General features: G+C 42.7%; 1 protein-coding gene across 2 annotated transcripts in view; it reads right to left on the bottom strand.

Annotated features, from left to right (window-relative positions):
- Positions 1-26,330, bottom strand: part of CSMD1 (CUB and Sushi multiple domains 1) — a 1,951,187-nt gene that overhangs the window by 286,727 nt on the left and 1,638,130 nt on the right. For both annotated transcript variants that reach the window (XM_045086171.1, XM_045086170.1), the window contains 3 exons: positions 21,089-21,280; positions 20,489-20,615; positions 5,179-5,381 (listed from right to left, as the gene is read on the bottom strand). In XM_045086171.1, the coding sequence (XP_044942106.1) occupies positions 5,179-5,381; positions 20,489-20,615; positions 21,089-21,280 (522 nt within the window). The remainder of the gene's footprint in view (positions 1-5,178; positions 5,382-20,488; positions 20,616-21,088; positions 21,281-26,330) is intronic.

The following is a 26,330-nucleotide window of genomic DNA, read 5'->3' as shown; positions in this document are numbered from 1 at the left end:
CCACTAATTATCCATCATGTTGCAGAAGTACAAACACCGTCTGCCCTCCAGGAACGCAGTGTGCTGACTGCAAACAGACTTCTCGCTGTGAGCGCGGGAACACGTATGTGGGTCTTGGGCTGGGAGACGGTTAAGAGACCAATGACTCATCTGCTAAGGCAACCTTAATAGGCGGCTGCGGCTACCCTGGGGTTCACGGAGCCAGCAGAGAGGAGAGGGTCTGGACGCAAGTAGTAAAACGAACGTACACTGCACATGCGGGCAGACCGAGGGAGGGGCTGTCCTGCAGGAGCGCCGGTACAAGGGGCTTGACCGGGTGGGGGGCAGTGACTGTGGGTGACATGGAGAATCTGGATGAGGGGACGTTTGCCTCATGCTCTGAAGATTTCAGAGCCTTCACGTCGGCAGTAGGAAGAATCCGGAATGTGTCTTGCTGGGATGGAGGACGGTGGAGAGTGCTGGCCAGAAGTGAGTTGTCGTCTGAGTTGTCCCACTCAAGATGTGTCCTGCTCCCCGTACCCGGGTGCATGAGGGAGTGGGCAGGGACAGGAGAGGAGAAGCCGGTTCGTCGGCCGCGACGGCTCAGCCCGATCCCACACGACTCAGACCGAGGCGGCAGGGGTACGGGCTGAGAGGACTGGTTGGAACTGGGGTTGTGACTATGGACCCGACTGAATTTGTTGCTGGACGACATGTGGGATGTGAAACAAAGAGATTAATAAAGCAGAGGCTGTACCCCGAGCCCCTCTCCGAGTGCCGCTGGCATCCACTGGGGCAGAAAGGCTTCAAGAACATGAGGCTCGGGACAGGCTGATGAGGAGTGCGGCCAAGTGTCGTGGGCCGAGCTGCCTGCTCTGTGTCTCTGCAGACAGCAGGGCCATCGAGACAGCCAGCGCTCGGGGGAAGGGGGTGGTGGGACGTGGCTGATAGAACCTTAGGATGGAATGCTGGTCGAGAAGAAACGCACAATGTCACCCTGGGGACATGCAGCCTTTATAGTTTGGGGGAAGGAAGAGGAAAATCAGCAAAGAAGGCTGCCGTAGGGAGGCCAGCGGACTCAGGACGACTAAGAGAGAAAGCGAAGCCTGGAGCAGTGGACGACGGTGTCGTGGGGACAGGGACACCATCCGATAAAATCACAGAGCTCCAACTTACCGTGGAGTTATGTGCCTGTGAGGTACAGCAGCACTGATGTCCCATTCCTGTGCCCCAAATTTATTTAAAATCTGATGATTCCAATGTCCCTAAGAAAACCAATGGCTGAACAAATATTTCCCTCGGATATGTCAGGGACACCTGTAATTCTTAGCTCACAAGCTATGGGCATACTATCAAGTCAAAATGGTTCATCAAGAAAACTCTAATTTAATACTAGCGGATAAACGGCACTCTTGCCTGGCAACAGTGGTCATACTTGAAATATCAATCCCATGAGGAAAACACTCCTTTTCAGCTCCATCATTTTAAATTTGACTTGGAACTCACAGTGCCGTGCTCATACTTCAGATGTAACATTAGCTTGACTTATGAGTGGTCAAACAATGTAACATACATCAAGTAGGTTTTCTTTCTTCTTTTCCTTTCTTCTTTTCTTTCTCTTTTTCTTTTTTTTTTCCCCGTGTCGCAAGATCACAGAAGCACATACATGGACTTTTCCTTCCTCTCCGGTACAGAAGAGGAGCAAAGCCCTTTTGGTCTGGACAGTTCTTTTGCAGATTTTGAAGAGACTAAGCCTTTGGTTTGGAAAGACTCCAGCTTGAATTAGTTTTCTTGCTGGAGCCTCCGGTGGAGGAAGGAAGGCTCTGGGACTGGAGAGATGGACAGTGGCACATGGGTCATGGGTGTGGGTAGGGTGACCAGCTGTTCCAGTTTGCTGGGGCTGGAAGAAGTTCCTGGAACATGGGGGTGTCCGTTTTATAATCTGACTAAAGGGTTTCAGGAACTTCTTTGCTAAAGTCAGGCAAGTCCTGGGCAAACTCTGACAAGTTAGTAACCCTAGGCGTAAGAGTCAACTTTTCATCAAGTTCTCAGACACTCCCGCAAGTATTCCCGAAGTGACAGATTTTGCTGTGTGGTTCACGGAGCATCTTGGCTGTGGAGATGGCCGGACGACGGCCCATGTTCCAGCCTGTGGTCTACAGGTAGAGCCCATGTGAGACAGATCAGGGTGGCTGCCAAGAGAAATGGCACCCAGACAGACCAGGACCATGTGGGGACACAAGAGTGGTGGTAACACCCAAGGACAGAGAGGACCTGGTCCTCCCCTATGCACCCCGAGGAATACATCTATGATTTCCACACGCAGGTCAGTCCCAGGTAGAAGTGTGGTTCCTGGGAACTGGGTAGAAGAACTAGAAAACACGAGGATGGCTTCTTGAGACAAGCACTGAGCTCGGACTGCGGGACAGAGCCGACCCCGGGAAACCGGCAGCGAGGGAACAGGGTAGATGGGAACCATGGCCGCTCTCTTTCCCCGGTATCTCTCAAGTCCTGCCCAAGCCCCCCACTGGATGAGTCCCAACAGTACGGAAGACTAGTTCACTCCTAGGGTCAGAGAACAGCTTGAGAATTGGAAGAGGATGATCTGTAAGGCAAAGGGGAAATGCACAATACGGAACACAGAGTCTTGGAAATGCAAAGGTCCTTGGAAATCAGTGCATATCTTCAATCCACAGACAAAGCAAAAAGGACAGAGACAAAAGGCCAGTCACGGACTTGAGAGGTTAAGACAGAAACCCACATTTCCTTATTAGGGTCCGAGATGAATTTTTCTAAATTAGGCCAAACAAAGTTTGTATGTCTTGTTTCTCTCCCCTTTTTATAGAGTTTTAAAGACAACCTTGAAGAAATCCATTTACAAAAAAGCCTCAGAGTCAGCAGTATATTTTTGCTCCTAACATGGAATTTCCCAGAGCATACCAGACTCACGGACTCATCAGCCGGAAGCTAGGGAGGGAAAGTTCTTGTGCAAGGTCTTGTCAAACTTTAGGAAACTGCCAACTGTCAAACATTTTTATCTAGAAAAATGACAGTTTCACATGGTTCAAACTGGATTTCGAATACTGAATTTTTTAAAAAATAAGTTTCATTTCTGTAGGTTTTAATGGGCATGTTCATGTTGATCACTTTCTAAACATCAACATATTAATTAATTAATTAACAAGGAGAATCAAAACATCTATGATTCTCAAATAATTATAATAAAGGGCCTATGTAAAAAAAAACTAGAAGTTGTCTTTTGAAGAGAGGGAAACCATGAAGGAACATGGGAAAATAAGTGTTTTCTGGGTTCTGTAAGAATTTAATAAAGGGGAACTTTAGAAAAGGCCAGTAACAAAACCATACACCCCATTACCCTACAGTCCAGCAGTCCTAGTCCTCGGTATTGGCCAAAATGAACGGAAAACGTGCACCCACACACAATCCGGCACAAGAATGCTCAGAGCCACGATTCCCAGTCGCCAGAACCTGTAAGTGACCGAGATGCTCTTCGGTAGCGAGGGATGAATGACCTGTGGCCCATGTGGACAATGAAATATCTTCCATCACTAAAAAGGGATGAGTTAAGAGGTGAAGAGACGTGAAAGAGCCTTAAATGCATGTCGCCCAGTGACAGAACCCGTCTGAGGAACCACACACTATAGGACTCCAACTCCAGGACGGTCTGGGGAAACCAGAGCTCTGGAGACCGTAAAGGGTCTGTCAGGGGTGGAGGGTGCCAGCGAGGGATGGGTACTCAGAACACAGAGGATTTTTAGGGAGTGAAACTTCTCTGTGTGGTACTATAAGGGTGGACACACGGCATTATTCATTTTTCTAAACCCACAGAACGTCAACCGCCAAGAGCAAACCCCATGGGAACCACGTCTGTGTGTGATGACATGTCACCACCAATGATCACAGGGAGGCTGTGCGTGAGGGGCGAGTGCAAATGGGAAACCTCTGTATTTTCCCTTCCCTTTTGCTGTGCACCTAAACGTGCTCTGAATAATCATGTATTTTAAAAAGTCGAGGTAGCGATGGAATGAGTCGGAGAGAAACAAACACCACCTCGTTGCGTTGCCAACTTTTTGTTTTGCCAGATAAGGGCAATGAGTCACACATCTACCATCTACTCATCTCCATTTCTGAAGATAAAAAGAGCAAAAATCATAGAATAAAGGAATGCTTTCCCCTAAACCAAGTTAGCTGGAACAAAATTACCTCAAATATTTTTACAACGGGCCAGTGGAAAATTTAGCACGTTTGCAAATCACTGCACTGGAAGCTCAGTGAAACCGGAGATTAAAAATTGTGCAGACGATAATTTCATTTTTATTAGCAACCTTTTAAAGCATTACACTGAGCTACGTCCACTTTCTTTTGTAAATCGTAAAGGTGGTTCACCAGTGGCCTGCCAAGAGAACAGCTGAAGGGGAATGTGCTTGTGTGCAAATTTCACCTGTTTCATGGCCGAGCCTGCGCACCACCAAGGTCCACGACCTCTCTAGAGGGTGCGATGTGACGGGTGCTCAGAGGGTCAGCGTCCATGAAGTCCCTACGCTCCTTCCTTCCTGGGAAACTGCTCGTTAAAAAGTGGGCCTGACGGTAAAGGTGGAACGTCTCCGTCAGGGGGTGAGAGCTCCAGTGTGCACGTGGGAGGTCCCGCGGGCGACCCGGCTGGGATAACTCCGTCACGCCAACTACCTGAAACCCTGGCCCAGAGGAGGGGCAACGCAGGGCCCTTCTCTGCAGGAGTGGATGGCAGGCCCTCCCGGCCGGTTAGTGGACGGCAAGCCCTCCCGTCTGATGAGCAGCTGCACTTCGTGGGGACGTCACAGCACAGCGTGGGGTAACGGGAGGCCTGGTATTGGTGGTTTACGGGGCCACCCGAGACCAAGTTCCCATTTGGGTAGAGACCAGCCTCATCCAGGGCCCCCATTCTGCTGGCCGTCTGAAGCCTTTAAAATGACACGTCTCCGTTTTCCTGTAACTACGGAGATGCCTTGCTCGCCCTATCTGGTCGGGGACTGCACGTCCAAAAATGAACCTTTCTCTCCCCCTGCCCGTTCCAAAGGTCACATCATGACGCTCTGCAGAAGTGACCTGCACGAGGGGGGAGGCCCGAGGACGGGCAGCGAGGTCTGGCGACCCGGCAGACGGGCGCCCGCGCGCGGACGAGCGGCGGCCGGCACCTACTTGAGAACTGGATGGAGAAGCCCGACTTGCTGATGAAGAAGTCGCTGTCGAACTGCAGCGTGAGGGCGCTGAACGTGCTGTGGATGTCCTCGGGGAGCAGGGAGCCGCTCCACTCCTTGAGCAGGATGTCGCTGTCCCGCGGGCCGTCCCACACCTTCAGGGTGTCGTGGGCCGTCTCCGTGTCGAACACGATGAAGTGCAGACTGTGGAGAGAGCAGAGGCGGTGCTGACTGCCGGGACGGGTCCCCGCGCCACCCGAGCCCCTGGCACAGACGGGACGCGCAGGGGCTCACCGGGCCGGTCCCCTCCTCCCCCCGACAGGTGTCTCCGGCAGCGTGACCCTGAGAAGCCTCAGACACACGTGTCCCCGGGGGCAAGTGAGAGTTACCTGGGCAGGCGCAGGACACGGAGCCTGTGGGGCTCTGCGCTGAGCTACGTATTCAAGGACCCAAACAATTCCGAGACTGCCCGTTCTTCCTATGATTCAAAGCTTTCTCAGCCTCCCAAATCAGAGGGGAGTTTGACTTCGCTTTGCTTTAAGCAGATCAAGGATTTTTACAGGCGTCCGTGCGGTTCCCGAGATGCCCCACTGGGGGGCAGCGTGCGTGCCCGGGACACACACGGGCAATGACGTTCCCGCACAAGGACAGGGTCCTCGAGTCCTCACCTTCCCACCTGCCACCGGGATTCTTTCTACCCAGGGCATTTTCAGAGAGATACAGTGTGTGCAGGACCCACACAAAGGCAGAAATGTGTCCTAGGGACTCCTTTCTGGGTAACATTTTAATACACTTTGACCAGACGTCGAGGTCCTTCCCAAAGCGAGGGGAACATCTCTGGGTCTGGAAAGCTCGCTCCTAGCCTCGGCCGAGGCCTGGGGAGACGGCAGCAGAGCTGCAGGGAGCTCAGCCACCGGCACTTCCCGGCTGCCTCGCTTTCCAGTTTCTCCCTCACTGCTGGTTCCACAAACATCGCAACAAATGACAGAAGGAAATAGGGCCACGGGCCCCGATAATTTCTTCTCTGCGTATTATATATTCAAAGAAAGTGTCTGTCTCAACCTGTAGAAAGTACGTGCTGCGTGGCACATTTTCAAGGCGTCTCACATGAAATAGTTTTAATACAGAGGAAAGTACGGGGGTCGTGACACTCGGAGCCCACCGCCCCCGCGCTCACCTGTTGCCCGACATGCTTCAGACCTTTTAAAACAAAACCCTAAAGACACAGCCCCACGGCCCCTCCTTCCACTGAGGCGTCTGTCCTTCCTCTCAGTCCACGTTCTGAAATGTTCACAGACCATGTTCCGTTTACGTTTCGGTGATTTTCATGGCCGTGGTGTGCATATATATCCCCAGGCAATATAGGGCCCTAATTTGTACATTCAACACTGATTGCATAAGAGATGTCATTTTGGTGTTGCGTGTGCCCCTGCAAGCTGCTTTTTGCAGTCAGCGTTACATGAAAGTGTCTTTCTCTCTATCCCAGAAAATGTAGGTTTTCTTAGTCCACTTTACAAGCATGCAAAAGTGCTTTATTTTTCTAGTCATCTACTGAAAAGGATTTTGCATCTGCATTTTATTTATTGTGTGCGTGTGTGTGTGTTTCTTTTTGTCGAGGTGTAGTGGGCACACAGCATCACATGAGCTTCGGGCGTACAACACAGTGATCCTATGCGTCTACGCTCTACACGGTGCTCCTACGTGTCTATACCTCTACACCGTGCTCCACAAGAGTCGTCCCATTGGCACATCTCAGTCTCGGCAATGGTGCCAGAAGCAGCCCTGGGGACTCACCAGGGTCTTTCCAGGCTCAGAAACAATCTACAAGCTGTTCTGCCGAGGGACTGTAGGTAGGTAGTCTCTCAGTAATGCACGCATAGCCTTGCTCGGGCCCATCTTTATCAATATCTGACGTTATCTCACTCTAGGGGCTGGGAACCTAAGCATCTGATGGTTGAGGAACGGTGGCCTGTGCAGACTTCATTTCCCTCATTTCTCATGAGGTAGAACCCATTTTTGTGTCTCTAGGGCATCCGTCTTTCAGCCCGGTTCAGCATTTCAACAAATATGTATTGATCACCAGCTGTGTACCCAGCACTCTTCCAGAAATTTCGGATACATCAGAGAATGAAAGAGAGAACCTGCCGTCAGGGCGCTGGCATGGTGACAGGAGGAGCCGGCCATACCCCGAAACCAGGACTGCGCACAGGAGGGAGGCAGACTGTGTGTGTGTGGGTGGCAAACGCACATGGGGAGAGAAGACAGAGCAGAGTCAGGAGCACCGGCTGTGCCGTCCGGGGGAGAGGGAAGCACGGAAGCATCCCATGGGGCGACACACGTCGACAGCGGAGATACTAAGTGGAGGTCCCGTGCAGGGCCCATTCTGAGGGGAGGACCGGCAGGGGATGAGGCACATACGGGAACCAGAGAAAGCAAGGCCACTGCAGGTTTCCTTCTTAAAAATACAAAGGCAGCGCTGCCATCGAGTGAGCTGCGAAACAGAAAGGGGCAAGGTTTTGTGGGATGGGGAAGACCAGACGACGGGCTTTGCACATGTCGGTTCAAGATGCGAAATGGGCATGAGTCGGGACGGTCAGGACAGAGCTGTTCATATGAACCGTGAGTTTTGAAAAGCGTCTGGATGGAAATAGTAAACGTGTGTGTCTCAGCATAGACGGGTTGTTCGAGCACAAGACGAGGAGAGGCTGTCAAAGGACGTGGCTGGAGGGAAGGAGAGACCCAGGCTCTGAATCGCCTGAACACACAGCTTCCCCGCGTGTGCAACGTGCCGTCTCTTTTGTCACTCTTTCTATTATATCATATCATATCATATCATATCATATCATATCACATCATATCATATCACATCATATCATATTTTTTGTTGAAAGATTTCATCACAAACTTCTTTCATTTTAAGAAAAATCGCTACTGCTTACCACAGTAGGAGGGTTCTGTTTTAGTTTGCTCTGTAGTTGATCATGAAGAAGTATTAGATTCTAGGAACACTGGGGAGGGCTCAGTGGGTTAAGTCTCTGCCCTCGGCTCGGGTCATGATCCCAGGATCCTGGGATCGAGCCCCGCATCAGACTCCCTGCTCAGTGGAGAGCCTGCTTCTCTCTCTGACCCCCCCAACCCCACTCATGTTCTCTCTATCTCAAATAAATAAAATCTTTAAAAAAAGTATTAAATTCTGCTAAGCTATTTTTTCTACATCTTTTTATAAGACCATATAGTTATTTTTTAAATAATAGAATGAGTTACAGAGTTAGCTCTTAATTTCTATTTCTTATGCTTTCTTGCCATTGGACACAGGTTCTTTTAGCCTCATTAAGTGAATCAAACTACTGCCTTATTTTTCTTTTGACCGGAAATTTTTCTAATATATTGATATATTATAATCTATCATTTTCTTATATTTTCTAAAAACTCATCTCTACCACATGGGTATATTTTTATTTCCATTCCTAATGTTAATTATTTGGGCCTCCTATATTTTATCTTAATAAATCACTTCAGTTATTGGGTTACTCAATGATACCTTTTCAAAAGCCAGTTTGTGGGTTCGTTAACTTCCTCTATTGCTTCCCTCATTAATTTCTTACACATTACTCGTTTTTCCATTTCTACTTCTGTGAATTTACTCTGATACTATTTTGTATGCACCATTAGCTAGAAACTTGTTGATTTTCAGGTTCCCGTATTTTTCTAAATGTGCATCCAGTGCTATAAATTAAGTATGAAATTATTAATTATGCATTTTTTAGAGGAGCAGAACCTGCTAACTCCAATACACCACATTTGAATATTGTGTGTGTGTTTTTTTTTAATTGTGTTATGTTAGTCACCTTACAGTACAGAACATTGATTATTTTGAATTAAAGTTGCTTAAGAAACAGGTTACGCAAGAGGGACACTTTCACTCCCCCATCACCCTAAAAGCAGGAGATAAATGTCCGCTGTGAGACGGACCCTCCTGTACCAGGAAGAGAGACATCCTTCCCACCAGGGAGAGGGAACCTAGGGCTGACTAGGCTGTGCAGCCAAACCTGCGACTTCCTCACTAACACCTAACCCCCAAGTTCCAACTCCTTTGTCTTGTGAATTCTTCATGGATTATCTCCTTGTATAAAAGCTGTAAAAACTGCCTGATCTAGCCAGTTCTTAGGAGTCTCACGTGTCCGATGCGGTTTCTGTACATGTAAATTAAATTTGGTTTTTCTCCTGTTCATCAGCCTCATGTCAGAGTCATGATTAGAGCAGCCCAAGAAGCTACACGGGAAGACGGGGAGTGTTTTCCTCCGCTACATTACTTTTTTGCTGTAGATTTCGATTTCTATCCCATTTTGGTCAGCATATGGGGCATAAAAGAATAATTCTGTGTATTTACTTCCAGTTTGTTCCTAGTATGTGATCATGTTTATGTACGTCTCATACTTACTTGAATGGAACATGCAGGTTCTAACTGGAGACTGAATATCTTCTAAAAATAAGTCCAATAACTGCATAGTTCAGATCTTCTTTAAGATTTGTTATCTGCTTGATCTATGGGTCATATAGAGTTCTAAGTAGTGTACTGTGTGCCATTTCCAATGTCTCCATATAACCCATTCATGTATATATTAAATTATGTTCTTAGCTGAGTGAAAGTTCCTAACTATCATATATTTCTGGTAAACAAAATATTTCCACTAAACAAAATCTAGTGCTATTTTTTGTGTTAATAACTGCATAACAGGAAGCTTTAGTAAGGAATGACAGTTTGAGGACAGATTTCCAGATCAATGGTTATTTCCCTTTAGTTCTTCAAAGATCTCCTTTTAGTCTGTATTGTTAAGATGTCTTTTATCAGGCTAATTAAGAGAGGCCTTTCTTTCTTTGCCTGTTCCTTAGATCACCTTGCCTTTGGTGTCTCTCAGTCTTACTAGAATGTATCTAGGTGGTCACTGATTTCCACTCATACTACTCAGGACATATTAGACTTATTAACTGCAAAACTCACATTGTCTATCAATTCCAGAATTTAAGATGATGTAGGGAACAACTATTGCTACAGAATTATGAGCTATTTACGTAACTGTCCACTGTAGAACTGACTATATACTTATATACTGTGTGCTTGGAGTAATTTTTTATGAAAATTTTTTAAAAAACCTAACGAAGAAAAGAAGAAAAGGAGGAAACTAAGTAATGTTTCTGTTTATAAATCTGGCAGAACTACATGTGAAATGGTTTTCTAGAAAATACAGATTATCGAAATTGACTCCAAGAGCTCAATATAGACAAACATACAGAAATATACATCCTGCATTTAACAAAATATTTTTAAATTGGTGCTAAATTGAAAATAAGATAAATGGTCAACAACAAAGGTATTAAAAGTCCAGTAAATATTGACATATTGATAAATCTATCTACCTACTTATCTATCAAGAGAGAAGTCTGTAAAATATAGCTAAGTGAAAAAAAAGAAATATGGATGTTTAATTGATGTTTAATATGATGTTTAATTGCCTTGTACAAATAATTTTATTTATTAATTTAAATAATTTTCCTATAGATTTTAGGAGAATTTTATAACTTTAGATGGTAAAATTTATTATTTATTATTTTTTCTATATGGAGGAGTTATTTTGTATAATTAAATTTTATTTACTGGGGGACAGTTAAGAGTTTTCTCACTGTGATTGGGAACAGAACAGTGAGGTCCACTATGACCACTTCTAATTAACATTATTCTGGAGATGGTAGCCATTGCAATAAGACAAACAAAAGTATAAGACTTGGGAAAAAGGAAAATAAACTGTTATTGTAGATAAATGCCTATATGCATAAAGAAAACTCGAAAACCTACAAATGCTTAGAATTAATAAGAGAATTTATAAAAGATAAATGCAAAAATATAGTTTGTTTTCATATAGCAGCCACCAATGCAAAATGACATAAAAATACTATTTACATTAATATTAAGAAATCCTGTAGGTAGGAATAATTCCAACAAAAGATCTGCAAGACCTCCACACAGAAAACTACAAAGCATTATCAAAACGAGTAGGGGCACCTGGGTGGCTCTGCCACTGCCACTGCCTGCAGCTCAGGTCATGACTTCAGGGTCCTGGGATTGAGCCCCGCATCGGGCTCTCTGCTCAGCGGGAAGCCTGCTTCTCTCTCTCTCTCTCACTGTCTACCTCTCTGCCTATTTGTGATCTTTCTCTGTCAAATAAATAAATAAAATATTAAAAAAAGAAAAAAAAAGTTATATAAGGTCTAAATAAATATTCCAAGCACCATGTTAGGAATCAGAAAATTCAGCACTGTAAATGATATAAGTTTTCCTTAAATCGATTTATGGATATAATGTGATTCTAATCAAAGTCCTACAAATTTATTTTGTAGACTGTAACAAATCTTTCTAAACTAAATATGGAAATGCAAAAGGACAAGATAGTTCTAGCAATCTACATTACAAAGACCAAGATGGAGGATTATAACACTGGTTATCAAGACTTACTACAAATAATTAAGTAATTAAGATAGAAAAATACCTCCAGATCTATATATCTATATAGATCTGGTTAATGATAAAGATTGCATTGTAACATGCAATGAAGAAAGATTGACTTTTTAACAAATGGCCAATTTAATTTCACCGATGACTACAGCAACAATAATAAAATACTTGAATATTTTTCATACATACATGAAAATCAATTCAAGTTGGAACAGAGACATAATGTGGAAAGTAAAATAAATCTGCAAGAAAACCTCAGATAATATTTTTATAATTTTGGAGATGCAGAATTTCTTAATCTGGACTCCCAAATACTAATAGCTCCAAAAAGCATCTGACATAACACAATTTAAATATATGTAAGAAACCCACTAATTATAAAAGAAAAATGAATAAAAAATAAAATTGAGTCATGGAAATTAAGAACCTGTGTTTATCAGAAGACATTATGATACCAAAAGACTGACCATAGAGTATAAAGGTAAGTGTTAAACCTATAATTAGCCTATAATGCATTCAGGATATATAAAAACTATACACACATCAATAAGTAAAAGAGGCAATCTGATCCAGGAAAATAAAAAGGGCAAAAGACTTCAACTGGCAATTCATAAAAGATGATATTCCAAGGGCCAATCAGAGAATGCAAATTAAGACTTGATCAGAAAGATGCAAATTAAAACTACACACCCACCAGAATGACTAAAATGAAAAAGATAAGTCAATGCCACGGGTGGTTGGAAGGTGGAGAGCCTGGAAACCTCACGTGTCTGGAATGGGGGTAGGTAGGACCACTCTGGAAGGTCATTCGGTGGAATCTACCAAGGGCTGAGCATAGAACTCACCATTACTCAGACATTCTAGCCCCAGGTATGATCCAAAAGAAAAACATGCGTGCGCTCACCGAATAGTACATGAAAGCATAGACAACATGACAGCCCAAACCAGACAAAACAACCCACACATCCATCAACACCAAGGATGAATAAGTAAGTGATGGTGTATTCATGTGATGGCATAATCAAGCTCTGTCAGTGGGAGCGAAGTTTGCAGAAATGAAGATACCATACCAATCCCACTGCATAATTCTATTTTATACAACGTCCAAATTAGGCCAGACCATCTGAAGGCCACAGTGATCATCCTTGAGGATGAATGATTCACATGGAGCTCAAAGGGCACATGCTGTGTCTTGGCGAGTCTATTTCTCTATCTGGTTGCTGGTTACACAAGGTGCTATTGTGTGGACAAGCCATACACTGGTAGTTTGTGTCCTTCTAGGCATATGCGTTGATGAGAAGCTTCCACAGACAACCAACCAACCAGGCACCTTGGTGCTGTGATATTCGGCAATTTGGAAAATGTCTGATGACTTCAACAATAAATACAATATAACAAAATTTAAATACAAATAAATTCACAGTCATTTAAAATAAAAGAAATACTAAAGGTCAATATGCCAGACACTACACCACTAGGCAGGGAACATTTAAAAATCAAATAAAATATAGTATCATCCCAAAAGAACTCATACTTATTTCAGACACAGGTACATGAGAAAACAAAAAAGCCATACACACTGCAATGCACAGAATCACAAGTGTCCACAGTTACAAATAAAGCTTTCGGTCAGCATAGAGGGACATGTGTCCAACTGTGTCTCAAGATGTCTCTGAGGGGTCTTGTCAGGCAGAGAGAAGGAAGGAAGGAAATTCAAGTAAAGACAGAGGGACAGAAATGAGGAAGCAAATAAATACCTAAATACGTCAAAACTGTCAAAAAATAAAATCTGCAAATACATACAACAAATAAAATGTTGTAGAGACTTTTTTTTTTTTTTGGCCTGACACATTGACAAAGATTAAAAGACTTTGCTGGGTTTCGGTGAAAATGTGGAGACTTCCTTTTCATACACTGTTGGAGGTGATATCTACTCTTTTTATTTTATCTCTTTTTATTTGTTTTAAAAACAATTTTGTAATGGCCATCAAAACTTAGATGAGCACACACACTTCATGGCGGATTACAGGGGAAACTCTACAATAACCCAATAATCCAACAGGGTGTGGTTTAAACAAAAGCTGGCACATCCAGCCAACGCAATGTCATGCAGTGACATGAGAGAATACGTTGGAATCTAGGAAGGACCTAAGACTCTACCTACATTTATTATCCCAAAAAATGCTCAGAATACTATGTGACACGATACTATTTTTGTAAAAATAATTTAATAAATAGATAAATGAATAGAATTTTATATATTCATTTTTGCATATAGACCTATAGAAATACAGATAAAATTTCCAACTGTAGTTATTTCACACCTAGGATGACAGAAAACTGCTTTTCAGGCTTCTTATTTTTCTGTAACACTTTTCTAATAGTTCAAAAATAAGGGAAAAACACATACTTCGAATAGTATGTCAATGGACTTTAATTTATTCTGCATATACTAAGCAGACAAAATAATTTTTTTTTAAAGATTTTTATTTATTTGTTAGAGAGAGAGAGAGATACAGAGCGCAAGCACAGGCAGACAGAGTGGCAGGCTAGAGGCAGAGGGAGAAGCAGGCTCCCTGCCAAGCAAGGAGCCCGATGTGGGACTCGATCCCAGGACGCTGGGATCATGACCTGAGCCGAAGGCAGCTGCTTAACCAACTGAGCCACCCAGGCATCCCGCAGACAAAATAATTTTTTAAGTGGACAGGTGAAATGATCAGTTTTGTATCATAGAAAGATTTGTAATAATATATGTAAAAATGTTTCCACCGTTTGAGCCAGCAAAAACTTCTGTGGTTGTTGTTTCTAAGGTATTAATTACAAATAAAAGCAAAGGTTTACTTGTAATACTATTTGGTGTATGATTATATACAATATTGAAAATTAGAAATAATATAAATAACCAACAAGAGAGACAATATTTAACAACTATAGAATATGCTTAGTTACATGTAAGATATGTGTCCATGTGTCAACAATTATGTATGTTATAGGGATAACGGAAGACTTTTTTTTTATTTACAATTTTCAAAATGTCTTTGTATGTCTTCATTTTTCAGCCATAATAAACTAATATTCTTAATAAAGAAAATGAAAATGTTCCCTAGAATGAGAACAGTGGACTAGAGAAAGCCTTTGCAAGATGGCAGTTAACAGGCCCCATGCATTACAAGGGTCTGGACAAGGGGAGTAGTGGCAATTGTGGGTCGGTAAGTGCTATCTGGGAGCTTCAGTCATGGAACTAAGGAGATGTGAGGGTCACAGGAGTGTGGGTGGGAGAGAAGCTTGTGATACGAAGAGTTTTGTCTTCCATCCTTGGATACAGGGTTATGACGTTAGCACAGACTACACGTCTGAAGGAAGGTTGCTATCGGACAGAAATGCTGAGTTCAGAGAAGAAACTAGGTTATTTTTGGATGGGGTAAAAAGAGCGAAAGCTCTGTGGAGGAGCTGACATTGTAACGGGTCCTACTAGATGGGAAGAAAGTGGGATGAGGCGACAAGGAGTGACGGGGAGTGCGGAGGTCAGAGACAGCTGGGATGCGGGACTGACACACACATGAGTAGTGAGAGAGAAGTTTGTAAAGGCACAGTAAGCCGAATCAAAGAGGGTATTACCGCTCTGGTTAAGGAGCTTATGTGAGCTGATCATGGGGGGTCGTTTGAGAGACTGGGGAGAGTTAGCCATGGTTTGGGAAAGGTCAGCTGGGAGGAGATTGCAATGAGAAAGGTGATGGCACGTTAAGTGAGGAACTGGAAGTGGCAGACAAGAGAGAAGGATAAACAAGCGGAGAGACGACAAGGCTTGACCTATATGCAGCTGCCATTTGCTCAGTGCTGATTATGGAGACATTCGGTGTGATTACCAGAGGAATGCTGTGGGACATCTACTGACACCTTGGATTTTCTATTTGGGGAAATAATGAGCCCAAGGAAGGAGAAATAGGGAAGAGCAGAAGATCATATTGAAAATCAGAATCCCCAGCCAGCGGGAGGAAGGTGGATCTGAGAGGAATCGGGAATACCGAAGCAGGAATTGTAACAGCAGGAATGACAGTAGTAAAGGCAGATGTTGAGGTGTCTAGAGTCTATCGGTGGGGAGTGCTCACTTCTGAAGCAGTGGGAAAACCAGTGTTTCCACTGTCAACTCCTCCAAAATTCCATCTACGTTCAACTCGAATTTGAAGTGGGACCACTTGTCTTCTTTTTTTTTTTCCCCCATACCTTCTTCTTTTTTTGGCCAATGCCCTTCTTCATGATCTATTGATGTAAAATGTCAAGTGGATTTCTCATGGGTTGCAACACAGCATGCATTGCTGTCTGTGCATGACCTGAAGAGCAGATGCTCGGTGCCTGACTCCCCAGGGACTTTGACGGAAGACCTGGTCAGCCAGCGATCGTGATGTGCCTCTGTGATTTGTGTAGTGATACGGGAACAAAGAGGAAAAAGAGAAGTCTGTCCTTGACACAATTCTTCCAGTCAGTCCAAACATTTCTACTGGAATTTCAATTGTGTTGTTAAAGTTAATTAAATAATTAATCATTTAATTAATAATTAAATGGTGTTAATTAAATAATCACATCTGAAATTGGGTGTATCAGGATCCTGCAAAAGGAGGCGTGCCTGCAGCTCTCCTGCCTCTAACTTTCTGTCTCCTGAGCGGCTGGGGAGGTGCACTAGCTCAATGGCTGTCCCCATGGCCCCACACCAAGGACTGGAAGACAGCCCGAGACATGGGAGTCTTGGCAGTGTGACCGTTCTCTTCCCTTTTGCTGGAGGCAATTCTCTTGGCTGGTCATTTCCTCACATTATCTCCAAAAGTTAGCTGTGACTTTGGTGTTCTAAACAAGGGAGAAGAAGTTGCAGACATTTTGTTTCTGGCCTCATATGCTTCACTGCCATCATCAAAAGGCTTCCGACTTGGGTTTCTAGCCTGTTTGCTAAGCAAAGCTCAACAATGAGATTGAACATAAATGTCTAATGAATAGAGGCTATTGGCTTACCATTTCCCTCTTGACTCTATTTCTCATGGAGAGCTTAAAGTCTGGTCAAAAATAAATTAAAATACCCCCAGATTTCAAAGCTAGATCTCACTGTACTCTTTCCACCGCCCAACACGACCAGGAAACAACTCTAAGACACACCAAGGTAAGATGAGGACCACCATCCCTCATTTCACTTTCTGTAAAAGTCCGCACAGGGCCAGTTGTGACAAACTTGATAAAATTTTGATGTACGTCTGATGTTTCTAATAGTGCATGAGCTTTTCTAAAAGAATTCCCCTCAACTACACCTCTAAATGCAATTTCCTGTGAATGATTAGGAACAGAAATACTTTCAAAGTGAGTTTTCCAGACAATTACACTTGCAGAAAACCAATTAAAACCAAGGAACAATATACACATGTGATTATGTAAAATGTGGCCTCCGCTGTTGCTTGCTGAAGACGTTTATAGCACTGTTACCTTTATTATATAAATTATAGCTGTGCTCCGCAATGAAATACAGGAAGTCTCTTAGAGAAATGTTTACATATAACACTAAATGTGGCTAAATTTACTACAATGTCTTGTGATTAGACTTTTAATTAAATTTGGCTCAGGTAACTGCTTTATCGAATATATGTTAAAATTACAAACCTCTCCCAGACCCAAGTGCCCTATAACAACAACTATTTAGGGTTCTTCTATTACCTTGAACAAAAAGTTATAGCAATATGCAATCAGAAATTGCTCTGGGCTCCAGTGGAATCAGAATAGGCCCAGCGAGAATTGGCCCTGAGGTGTATAGAAACCATCCCTTTTATAATTTCTGGGGTCCTGCTGCTTACTCGTTCTTTGAGAGTGAAAAACACTTACATTGAAAGAATCATAGTCTGAATGCATAATAATGAATTCCATTTATATTAAGAATTTTCTAATACTTAAATTAATCCCTGGGCTCATGTTTCTATAACTGGTGTTTTCTTCATTATCAAGTAAATGGTGTAGTTAATATTGGCTAGGTTACCACTGGAAAAACGAAGACTTCGTGACGAGCCAACCAATATCAAAGCTAAGACCAGACCCTATTTTTCTGAGTATTATTGGTACTATGTTAAGCCTACCATTGAACCTCATGTACTTCTAGGTTGTTTTTTTTTTTTAAGTACCACACTAACAATAATACATATTTTCTTAATGAAGGCAATTACCAAAAACATTTCAAGACAAAGTTGAGTAAATTAACTACAAATACTGATGCTTCTTTCTTCACTCCCTACTTAGGAAGGGCTTCGTGGCTTAAATCAGAAAGATCTGTTTACAAACGTGGCAAGACTAGTTATCATATGAGAAAGACAGGGAAGAGACCTATGACATTCCCAGAACAGACTGAGTATCCAAGGTCTTTTTCTTCCCCCTAGAATACTAATGGTTGCACTTCAAAGCCAGTTCGTGACGTGAAAGGTGCACATTTTTTATTACTTCAAGTCATTCTTTATTACTCTCTTTTCTCTTTCCTTATTAAAATGTTAATGAAGTATTAGATTCACCGGCAAAGAATGAATTCTTCCCTTGGGTTGCATTTAGGAGAATAATGCTCACTTTATTCCTCAGGAAACGAGACACAAAAGAACTTGTAAAAAGATACAGAAATTTGAAATCCTCCGAAAAGAAAATATATTCTGTTTATGTGAAGTTAACTTGTCAATTCAAAGAATTCCTGGAAGTTCTAAAAATAAAAACTAGTGTAGCAGATTTTATAATACTCAGATCAAGCATACAGGAATTCAAGGCTAAAAACTAATCTTTAGTTTTATTTAGTTCAATGGAAAAATCACTGCATTGATTTCCATAAAGAATACAATTTTAAATTGTTACCTTATTTTTGTCCCAATAGATCAATAATTACCTAATTAATCATTTATCTTAATTAAGAGTACAAATTTATTTATCTATTTTTTAAAAGGAATTTATTTACTTATTTACTTTAGTGAGAGAGAGAGAGCGCACGAGGGCTCAGGCTGGGGGAGAGGGAGGGATAAGCAGACTCTTTGCTGAGCACAGGCGCCAAGACCTTAGCTAAAATCAACACTTAGATGCTCAAAAGACTGAGCTACCCAAGCACCCCAAGGACACAAATTTATTTTCAAATTAGTTATTATAAAATAAGACGTTGTGTTATATACATGACTTGGGTTGCTTCTCTTGTTCCTCTTAACTAATAAGAATCATTTTTCTTCAGGTATGTAACTGGGAATAGCCCGTGCCATGTTAGCTTAGACTGCAAGATGTTCCTGTCGTGACATGAAAGAGAGCAGGTCAGAGGACCAAAGTCACATGAAGGGGACAGAGTGTCGTGGGACACAATACGCATGTCCCCTTGGCTTTCCTTCCATGTCAGTGAACTAAGTTACAAAGTCGCAGTATGGTGGGGGTATGTGTGTTTCCCAGACATTGCTAAGGTTGCTAGCGTGACTTTTGTGAATAAGGACAAAGCTCAGTAGTTCGTCGATCCATCCATCCATTCACTGCCCCGGGAAGAGGTTGCTGGGTTGGACCTCCCACTTGCTCCCACTGCGCGTGTTTGAGGGCGAATTGGCCATTGTGTCTCTCACGGGCATAATGGCACGTAGGTGGACAGAAAGTATCAGGGACCTGAGGATTAGCACTGTTGGGTTGAGACAGAACTTTTAATCAATAAATTTTGTACAGATATTTCAGAGCAACTACAACAAAAGGGAAAAACTAATGAAGATAGAAAAACGATTTGACGAGGCACTGCAAAGGACTGTATGCCCTCTTCTAGCTCGTCAAGAACTATAATTAAGAAACAACTTAATCTGAAATTACTCTTTGATTTATGTGCTGTGGTTTTTGCCACAGCCTTCTGACTAGAACATGGAAAATTACTTAAAAAGATTACTTTTTGCTGGTTTATTCATTGGTATAAAACATTGACTGGAGTAACTGAGAGCCATCCTTTGAAATACAACTTTCTTTAGAAATGTTTGCACAATTTCCTGTGCTTTTTAAATGATCTTCCTTTACACGTGCAACTTTAGATTGAAATGCTTTCTTGGTCCACCTCCAACCTCCTTCCTGTGTTACACATGCCGTCTATCTCCATCCCCGCATGCATGCCCCTTTCTGGTGCATTTGTTTTTCTTTCCAGTAGGGGATGGAGTATATGTCTTCGAACCTTATCTTGCCTGCTGATGAGGTTTGTTTGATTTTTGGTTTTGGGGGGTTTGTTTTTTTTTTAGTTTTGTCTTGTTTTTGGAAAATGGCACATTAGTAAATGAATGCAAGCCCAGGCTTGAAAATTCTGTCATCTTTTGCTGCCAACAACCTTCCACTATGAATAGTTTGCTAAAGGAACAGAAGCCTGGTCTGAAGACGCCCAAGCATTCCTGACCGCCCAGCTGAGGTCTGCACACCCGAATGAGGCCGTCCTGGACCCTCACCCTGACAAGCCTGCCCCGGCCAGCCCTGTGCAGGCAGTACACACAGTCATGGCAGATAAAGAACTGCTTTCTGCAACTACGCTTTGGGGGCCAGTTTGTTATGCAGCAAAAGCTAACTGATACATTTAATTTATTTCTCTCTTTTTTATTATTGGCTTAATAGCAGTTCTTAGAGTAATTCCAAAGGAAATAAATGAGCTAATAAAAAAATTTTTGCATACCTTTGCATGCTTTTCTTGGACTCAGATGTGAAACCCATCATGGATAATAATAGAGGTGCTATTACCTCCACTACAAAATATAGAAGACATTCCCGTGTTCTAAAGTCCTCGAAAGCAAAATAGCACAGGTACCTGATGGTCTTCCCTGGGTCTGCCTCTATGATCCAGGTGCAGTGGAGGTTGTTGTCATAGGGGGCCGGGTAGCCGGGAGACAGGATCCGCCCAGAGGTGGCCGCGTGGATCTGGCCACCACACTCGGCTGTAAGAGATGCAGACCCTTGAGAAGACTTACTCCAGGCCCCACAGGCTTCACTTTAGCTATTTTAAAATCGAAACCCCAAACCCTCACATCCACATTATACACCTAGCCCCCCCGCAAAAAAAAAAAAAATCAGACTCGTGTGTCTCCATCATCCTTTTCCTGTCCTTGTTCCCCAGCACTGTCCTGATGGGAGACACGGCCCCGTCTGCAATTCAAGTTGAGACTATAAAACAATGAAACACTCGTGTTATAATTCTCATAGTTCCGTGCATACAGTCTCAGTAAAATAGGACCAGGAAATCTTTCTTTCATACATAAAGAAAAAGCCAGAAAAAAAAACATGTACATCTTGGAAGAAAGACCCTGAGCTGGAGAGGGCGCAGAAGCATCCTGCCCTCTTCCAAAGCACCCGGAGCTCTTGCCCTTAGGTGTGCATTTGTGTCCTGTTGCAAGCCGGCCGCCCAACTCACCGACGCAGGAAGGCAGCGGTTTGTCCCACACTCTGCGGTCACCACTGAGGCAGGTTAGCGTGTCGCTGCCGTGCATGGCGTAGCCCGGGTTACAGCTGTACAGAACCACAGTGTCAGTAAAGTGGCCTTCGTCTCGGATCCTATAGCCATAGTTAGGGACTCCTGGATCCTCACACTTTACTAGGTCAAAACCTATGAGAAAGGAGGGGAGAGACTGAGTGGAAGTAACTGTAGTAAGAAACCAGTGAAGACAAAAATTGAGGTCGTCGAGTACCCCTCGAAGCGTGGGAAGAAGAAGGTTGTGAATTCAAAAAGGGAAAAGCCGCATGTGGGTCTCGACTGGGTTTTTTGTCTTTGCGAACCACGTGTTGTTTCATGAGCCTGGATCATTCCCTTTGTTCTTATCGACTTGCGTAGCGGTGAGAGTCCCGAGCTGTCCTCCACTAACCCACTTGGCCTGCTGGTGTGCTGGGTTCTTCGGTAAGCCTCGGGCGCTTCTCTCACGGAGCTGCGTTTCCTGCCTCTGCAGCCGCTCTCTGTGAAGCCCAAACCATCCAGAAGGAGGGACCCACCCCGTGCCCCAGGACACTCAGCAGAGTCCTTGCGACGAGCACGCACCCTAGCTTACAGTCACGAGCTACCCACCTTCACACCGACTCCCCTAACTCGCCAAGATCTCGAGGTTCCTAGGAAATTAAAAAGTTGTTCCCGGGGACAGAAGACGGGCGTGTGAGTTTCCACCTGCCACACTCCTACGGCGCACAGGGAAGGGGCCGAGCGGGCAGCTGACACCATGCGTGATGGAAATCCCAGAAACGAATCACTATACTGACTTCCTCAGACTTAGCTCTTAAATGCAAAGGAATAGATGACAGAAATGAAGATTTAGCTTCAGCAGAACTGTATATTGCTTTTATGTGAAGCAATATTTTAAGGCCATCTGTGGAGACAGTCTTACACTAACATTTCTCTCCTCACATCCTGATGCAAATTTTGGCCCTTCTAGAGTGGAACTGGAAACCTGATATACCATATGGTCTGTTTACATTTATTTCCGCCTAACTTTGACTTCTTCTGTTCTGAAAGAAAGAAAGGAAGATAGAAAGAAAAGGAAAGAAAAGAGAAAATAAAAGAACATGATTTTGGGGGGAAATATGCCTCTCAGATTTGCATTTGGAGATGGCTTCCATGGAAGACAATATAGCTATAAACTTACAATATAATTCCACCTTGATATTCTCTGCGTATTCAAGATGGAATTCTGGGACTTTGTATAGGAGAGAGAAAAAGACATGTGGTCATTTGCACTCAGTTGCTAGGACAAGTGTCTTTCCTACAAGTTTCTCTCTATAAAGTGTTAATCTTTACCAACTATGCCTTTACAAAAATTCTGGTCAATTTAAGAAATGCAAATAACTTTAATTCAGGATGCCCAGAAAGGAAGAACACAAGAGTCTACCAACGCCAGTGCAAAACAAAGGGCTATTTTCAATCACCACGGAGGGGAGGCAGGCCTTAGGGGGAAGGGTCTCAGGCTTGTGCAGGTTTTGACTACTCTAGTCTGACCACAGAGTGCCAACACTCCTGGCTGAAGGTAAGACGGTAAGCTGCTGAATTTGTGTCTGACGGACAGCCGTCAGATGTAAGTGTCACCAAGGGCCTTACCGATGCATTAGCCTGAGCTTCTCTTTCTACAAAAGGAAAAAAGAGAAAAGAAACCTAAATCTTTGTTATTGGCTTATTTAGTTCTTGGGTTCTCAGTGAGGGCATCTGAGCAACGCATCAAGGCAAAGCTGCTGGGGTATGGGGAACTGGGAAGCCCAGCTTGCCCGACCTGGACCAAAGCCACCGGCGAGGAGGCAAGAGCTTCCACTGGTCACACCTGAGGAGGTCCCCACTCATCTTAGAGGCAACTTCTCAAAATGTTTTACTATTTTGAAGTCACATTAAGTATCTGACATACTTGAAATTGGAACAGTTTCAGTAGACATGCAACTGAAAACATTCAGAAGACAAACAAAATCCAGGCATACAAATTATAAAGAAGAACCAGGTACCTATCCCAACGGTTCATACCCTTGTGACAGGGTGCTGGGCAAGTTAAGAAAGCTGTATGAGCAAAACAGCCTTAAATTCTAACGCACCGTGCGGGGCTTACCCACGAAGAGCAAGGTCTGTGTGAGACAGCAGGCCCTGAGAGTCAGTGAGGACCTGCTGTCCCCAAAAATCCACACCTCGTGTGGCACAAACTTCTGATTTGTCAAGGAGCACCAGAAATGTGGATTTTTTTTTTTTTTTAGTTTATAATAATGATCGTTGAACAAATAAATATTCTGTAAGTGGAGATGCCTAAAATCCCAAATCAGATTATTAAAATCAGATGTGAATAACACAAAGAACTAGATGATTTTATTGCCTTTTGGTGAAGGCTTTCATGAATGGCAAAAAGTTGGCAAATTCCACCTAATTCTTCTAAACTTAGCTTTGAAACACACACATCTTCTGGGCGCAATTAAGGCCTGGACAAAGAAATGGTCCAGTGTGTCCAAGACTCTTCCATTCTGACAACACGTTGTTTTTGGGTTACGTAGAAGGGTTTTGTTATAAAAGATATTCCCTGATGGAGATGTATATCTATGCTGATAAAGTAATTAGAGGACAAAAGTATTAGAGGAAAAAAAAAAGAAAACAAAGAGTTACCAACAAAAATAACTATCAAACTTTAGTTGGATTGGAGGTTTTAGAGAAATATTTGTTTAATAGCTTTTTCTATCATTTAATGTTGATTTTTTTAAAACCACATTCTGTCATACAGACAAGGTAAGCCAAGTTATCTCTGATAGGATATTCTTTCCAAAATTAGTGGTCTCTCTTTCTTATGATGCCTTCTATCATTTTTTTAAAAGTTTACTAAAGTCTTCAATGGCATCATGACACTTAGTATTTAGAAAAAATTTCTACACTTGATTCCTAAATGCCCAGAGCCTCCAGGCCAACCCAATTTCATTATATGAAATGTATTCCTTGTCTCTATCATAAAGTTGAAAGGTATTTAGATCATCCCATTTTCCGATCTTCCTTTCACTGAAGAGAACTTTGTTCCTGCAAAGCTGCTCACATGATGTAATAATTCATTTCCAGTTATGGACGGAACCATAGACATTTATTCCTGGAGGAAACAGTGAAAGTGCTATTGATTAATATCTTTAAAGAAATATAAAAAGATCAGAAACCCAAAATTTCTCTTCCAGTTTGGTGTGGAACTCTGTCTAATCACAAGCAACAGAGACAGTCCTGCTCTCCTGTTCCTCTCCACACATCAAACGGGATTCATTTTGACTAAGTTTTGCTCACTTTGGGGTGAAGAAGTCCTATCACTGTCTCCTAAACATTTCAATATTGCTTTCTAACATGGTGAAATAAGTTCATTGACGTGTAACAGTGGACGTCTGAGGCACAAAAATAAAACCCCACTGTTAACCTCATGTCTGTTTCAGGAAAGGATTTTCCTGTGGTTTCTCAAAAATATCTCAAAAGACTTTTTAAGATTTATCTTTAGATCCACAAAGAAATTCCTCTAATGAAGAGATAGTACCATTTTAATCTGGATCTAAAACACTTCATAGTAATCAGTCTTAATACTTCTAAAGAGTAATGCCTTTAGAAATAGAGAGAAGATATGCTTTCTTATCTTGAAGCCACCAGCTTGCAGGAAATCAGTGCAGCAAATGCTGTTTCTCTATATTCTTTATGCCACAGAACCTTTAAAAAAGATTAAATCAACTTATTTGTTTCAAAACATTATCTAGTAGGAGTTGCAATTGTATTGAATTTATTTAGCAATTCCATTTCTTTCTGTTTTTCTGTGATTTCTTCTGAAGTCATATAAATAGCAAAGACGCCTTGAACTAAATGTTCCAGTGAAAACAGGCTGTAAACATCAGGCTGATGAAAACGACTACTCCCTATCTTCTGCAGTATTTACCCAGTCTATGTATTGTTGAAGGATTAAATTCTATATATCTTGAACGTCTAACAAAATATTAGTGTTCTAAGAGCCTTCTACTTAACTCTCAAGTACTTGGTCCAGTTCTTATCTTCCAAACACAGCACTTGTGTGAGACGGGAACCTGGTCTAGATCTAATCCATTTAAGGCCTCCAGGCTGGACCCTGAATCCCACGGTCTTGTCCATCCTCCAGCCTCTGTGTGCACAGCCCTTGAGAAGGTGAACTCGTGGGCAGACGACCTTGGAGAAGACCACTGAGCAATGAGAGTGCTTGCCGTTTGTGGCTCTCCGGTAGCTTCTCCTATGAACCACTGAAAAACCTTCAAATGTTTATAGAAGCCTGTTATCATATAACTTTACTTGAGACTTATTTCAATTTGAATACTGTATTTTTTGGTAAAATCTCCTTGGTAATATAGAAAAAGTTCTCATATGCAAAAAAACAAAAGCAAATACACACACACACACTCTCACACACACACACACACTCACAAAGAAGACATGCTTTCACATATGCATGCGGTAGGAAGAAGTATATTGAATTACGTATATTTTTATTCACTCCTTGATTGGCAGTTTTCTGGAAAGAAATGTGGTTTGGGATCGGAGCACTGGTTCTGGCTATTGTGATGGACTCGAGACACGTGAAGTTCATTAACAACTCAATTTCCTGAAATGTCTGATTGATTCCTGTTTTTTAAACACAGCTCTCATTATTTAGGATTAAAATTCTAGGTGAAGCATGTGTGCTCGACTTTGAGTTTTAAATTATTACTTATGGAATTATGCATCAACGTCATGTTTTAGCTATAGCTGTTATTGGTTTCAAATTGATTTTTATTATCAGCTTTTTTCTCACTTATTTATTTTCCCAAATATTGTTTTATTGTTGCTCTTATTTCATGATTATGTGGAAAGATACTCTGAATTTCCCCAAAATAGCCTTATTCAACAGGATGGTGACACTATCTCAACGGAAAGGTGACCTCCTGAGCTACAGAGTGAAACATCAAAAAGCCCGTAGAGTCCAGAACAGAAAGCAGATGACCAAAGTCATCACCTCCTCTTCTGGGACCACCTTGGTTCTGACGAACTACGTCACTACAACATCATAGAGCAAGGTAGTCATCGCTAAAAATTCCAGGAGTCCACCTCGAAATAACTCACAATTGTAAATGTACTGTATACACCGAAAGTAAGTCTTTCAAGTGAAACCTACTCCTGACCTTCCACA

This window comes from Mustela putorius, unplaced genomic scaffold (assembly GCF_011764305.1).
Source record: "Mustela putorius furo isolate JIRA1106 unplaced genomic scaffold, ASM1176430v1.1 tig00000905_pilon_pilon_pilon, whole genome shotgun sequence".
Classification (NCBI taxonomy): domain Eukaryota; kingdom Metazoa; phylum Chordata; class Mammalia; order Carnivora; family Mustelidae; genus Mustela; species Mustela putorius.
This window is presented reverse-complemented; position numbering and strand designations above follow the sequence as displayed.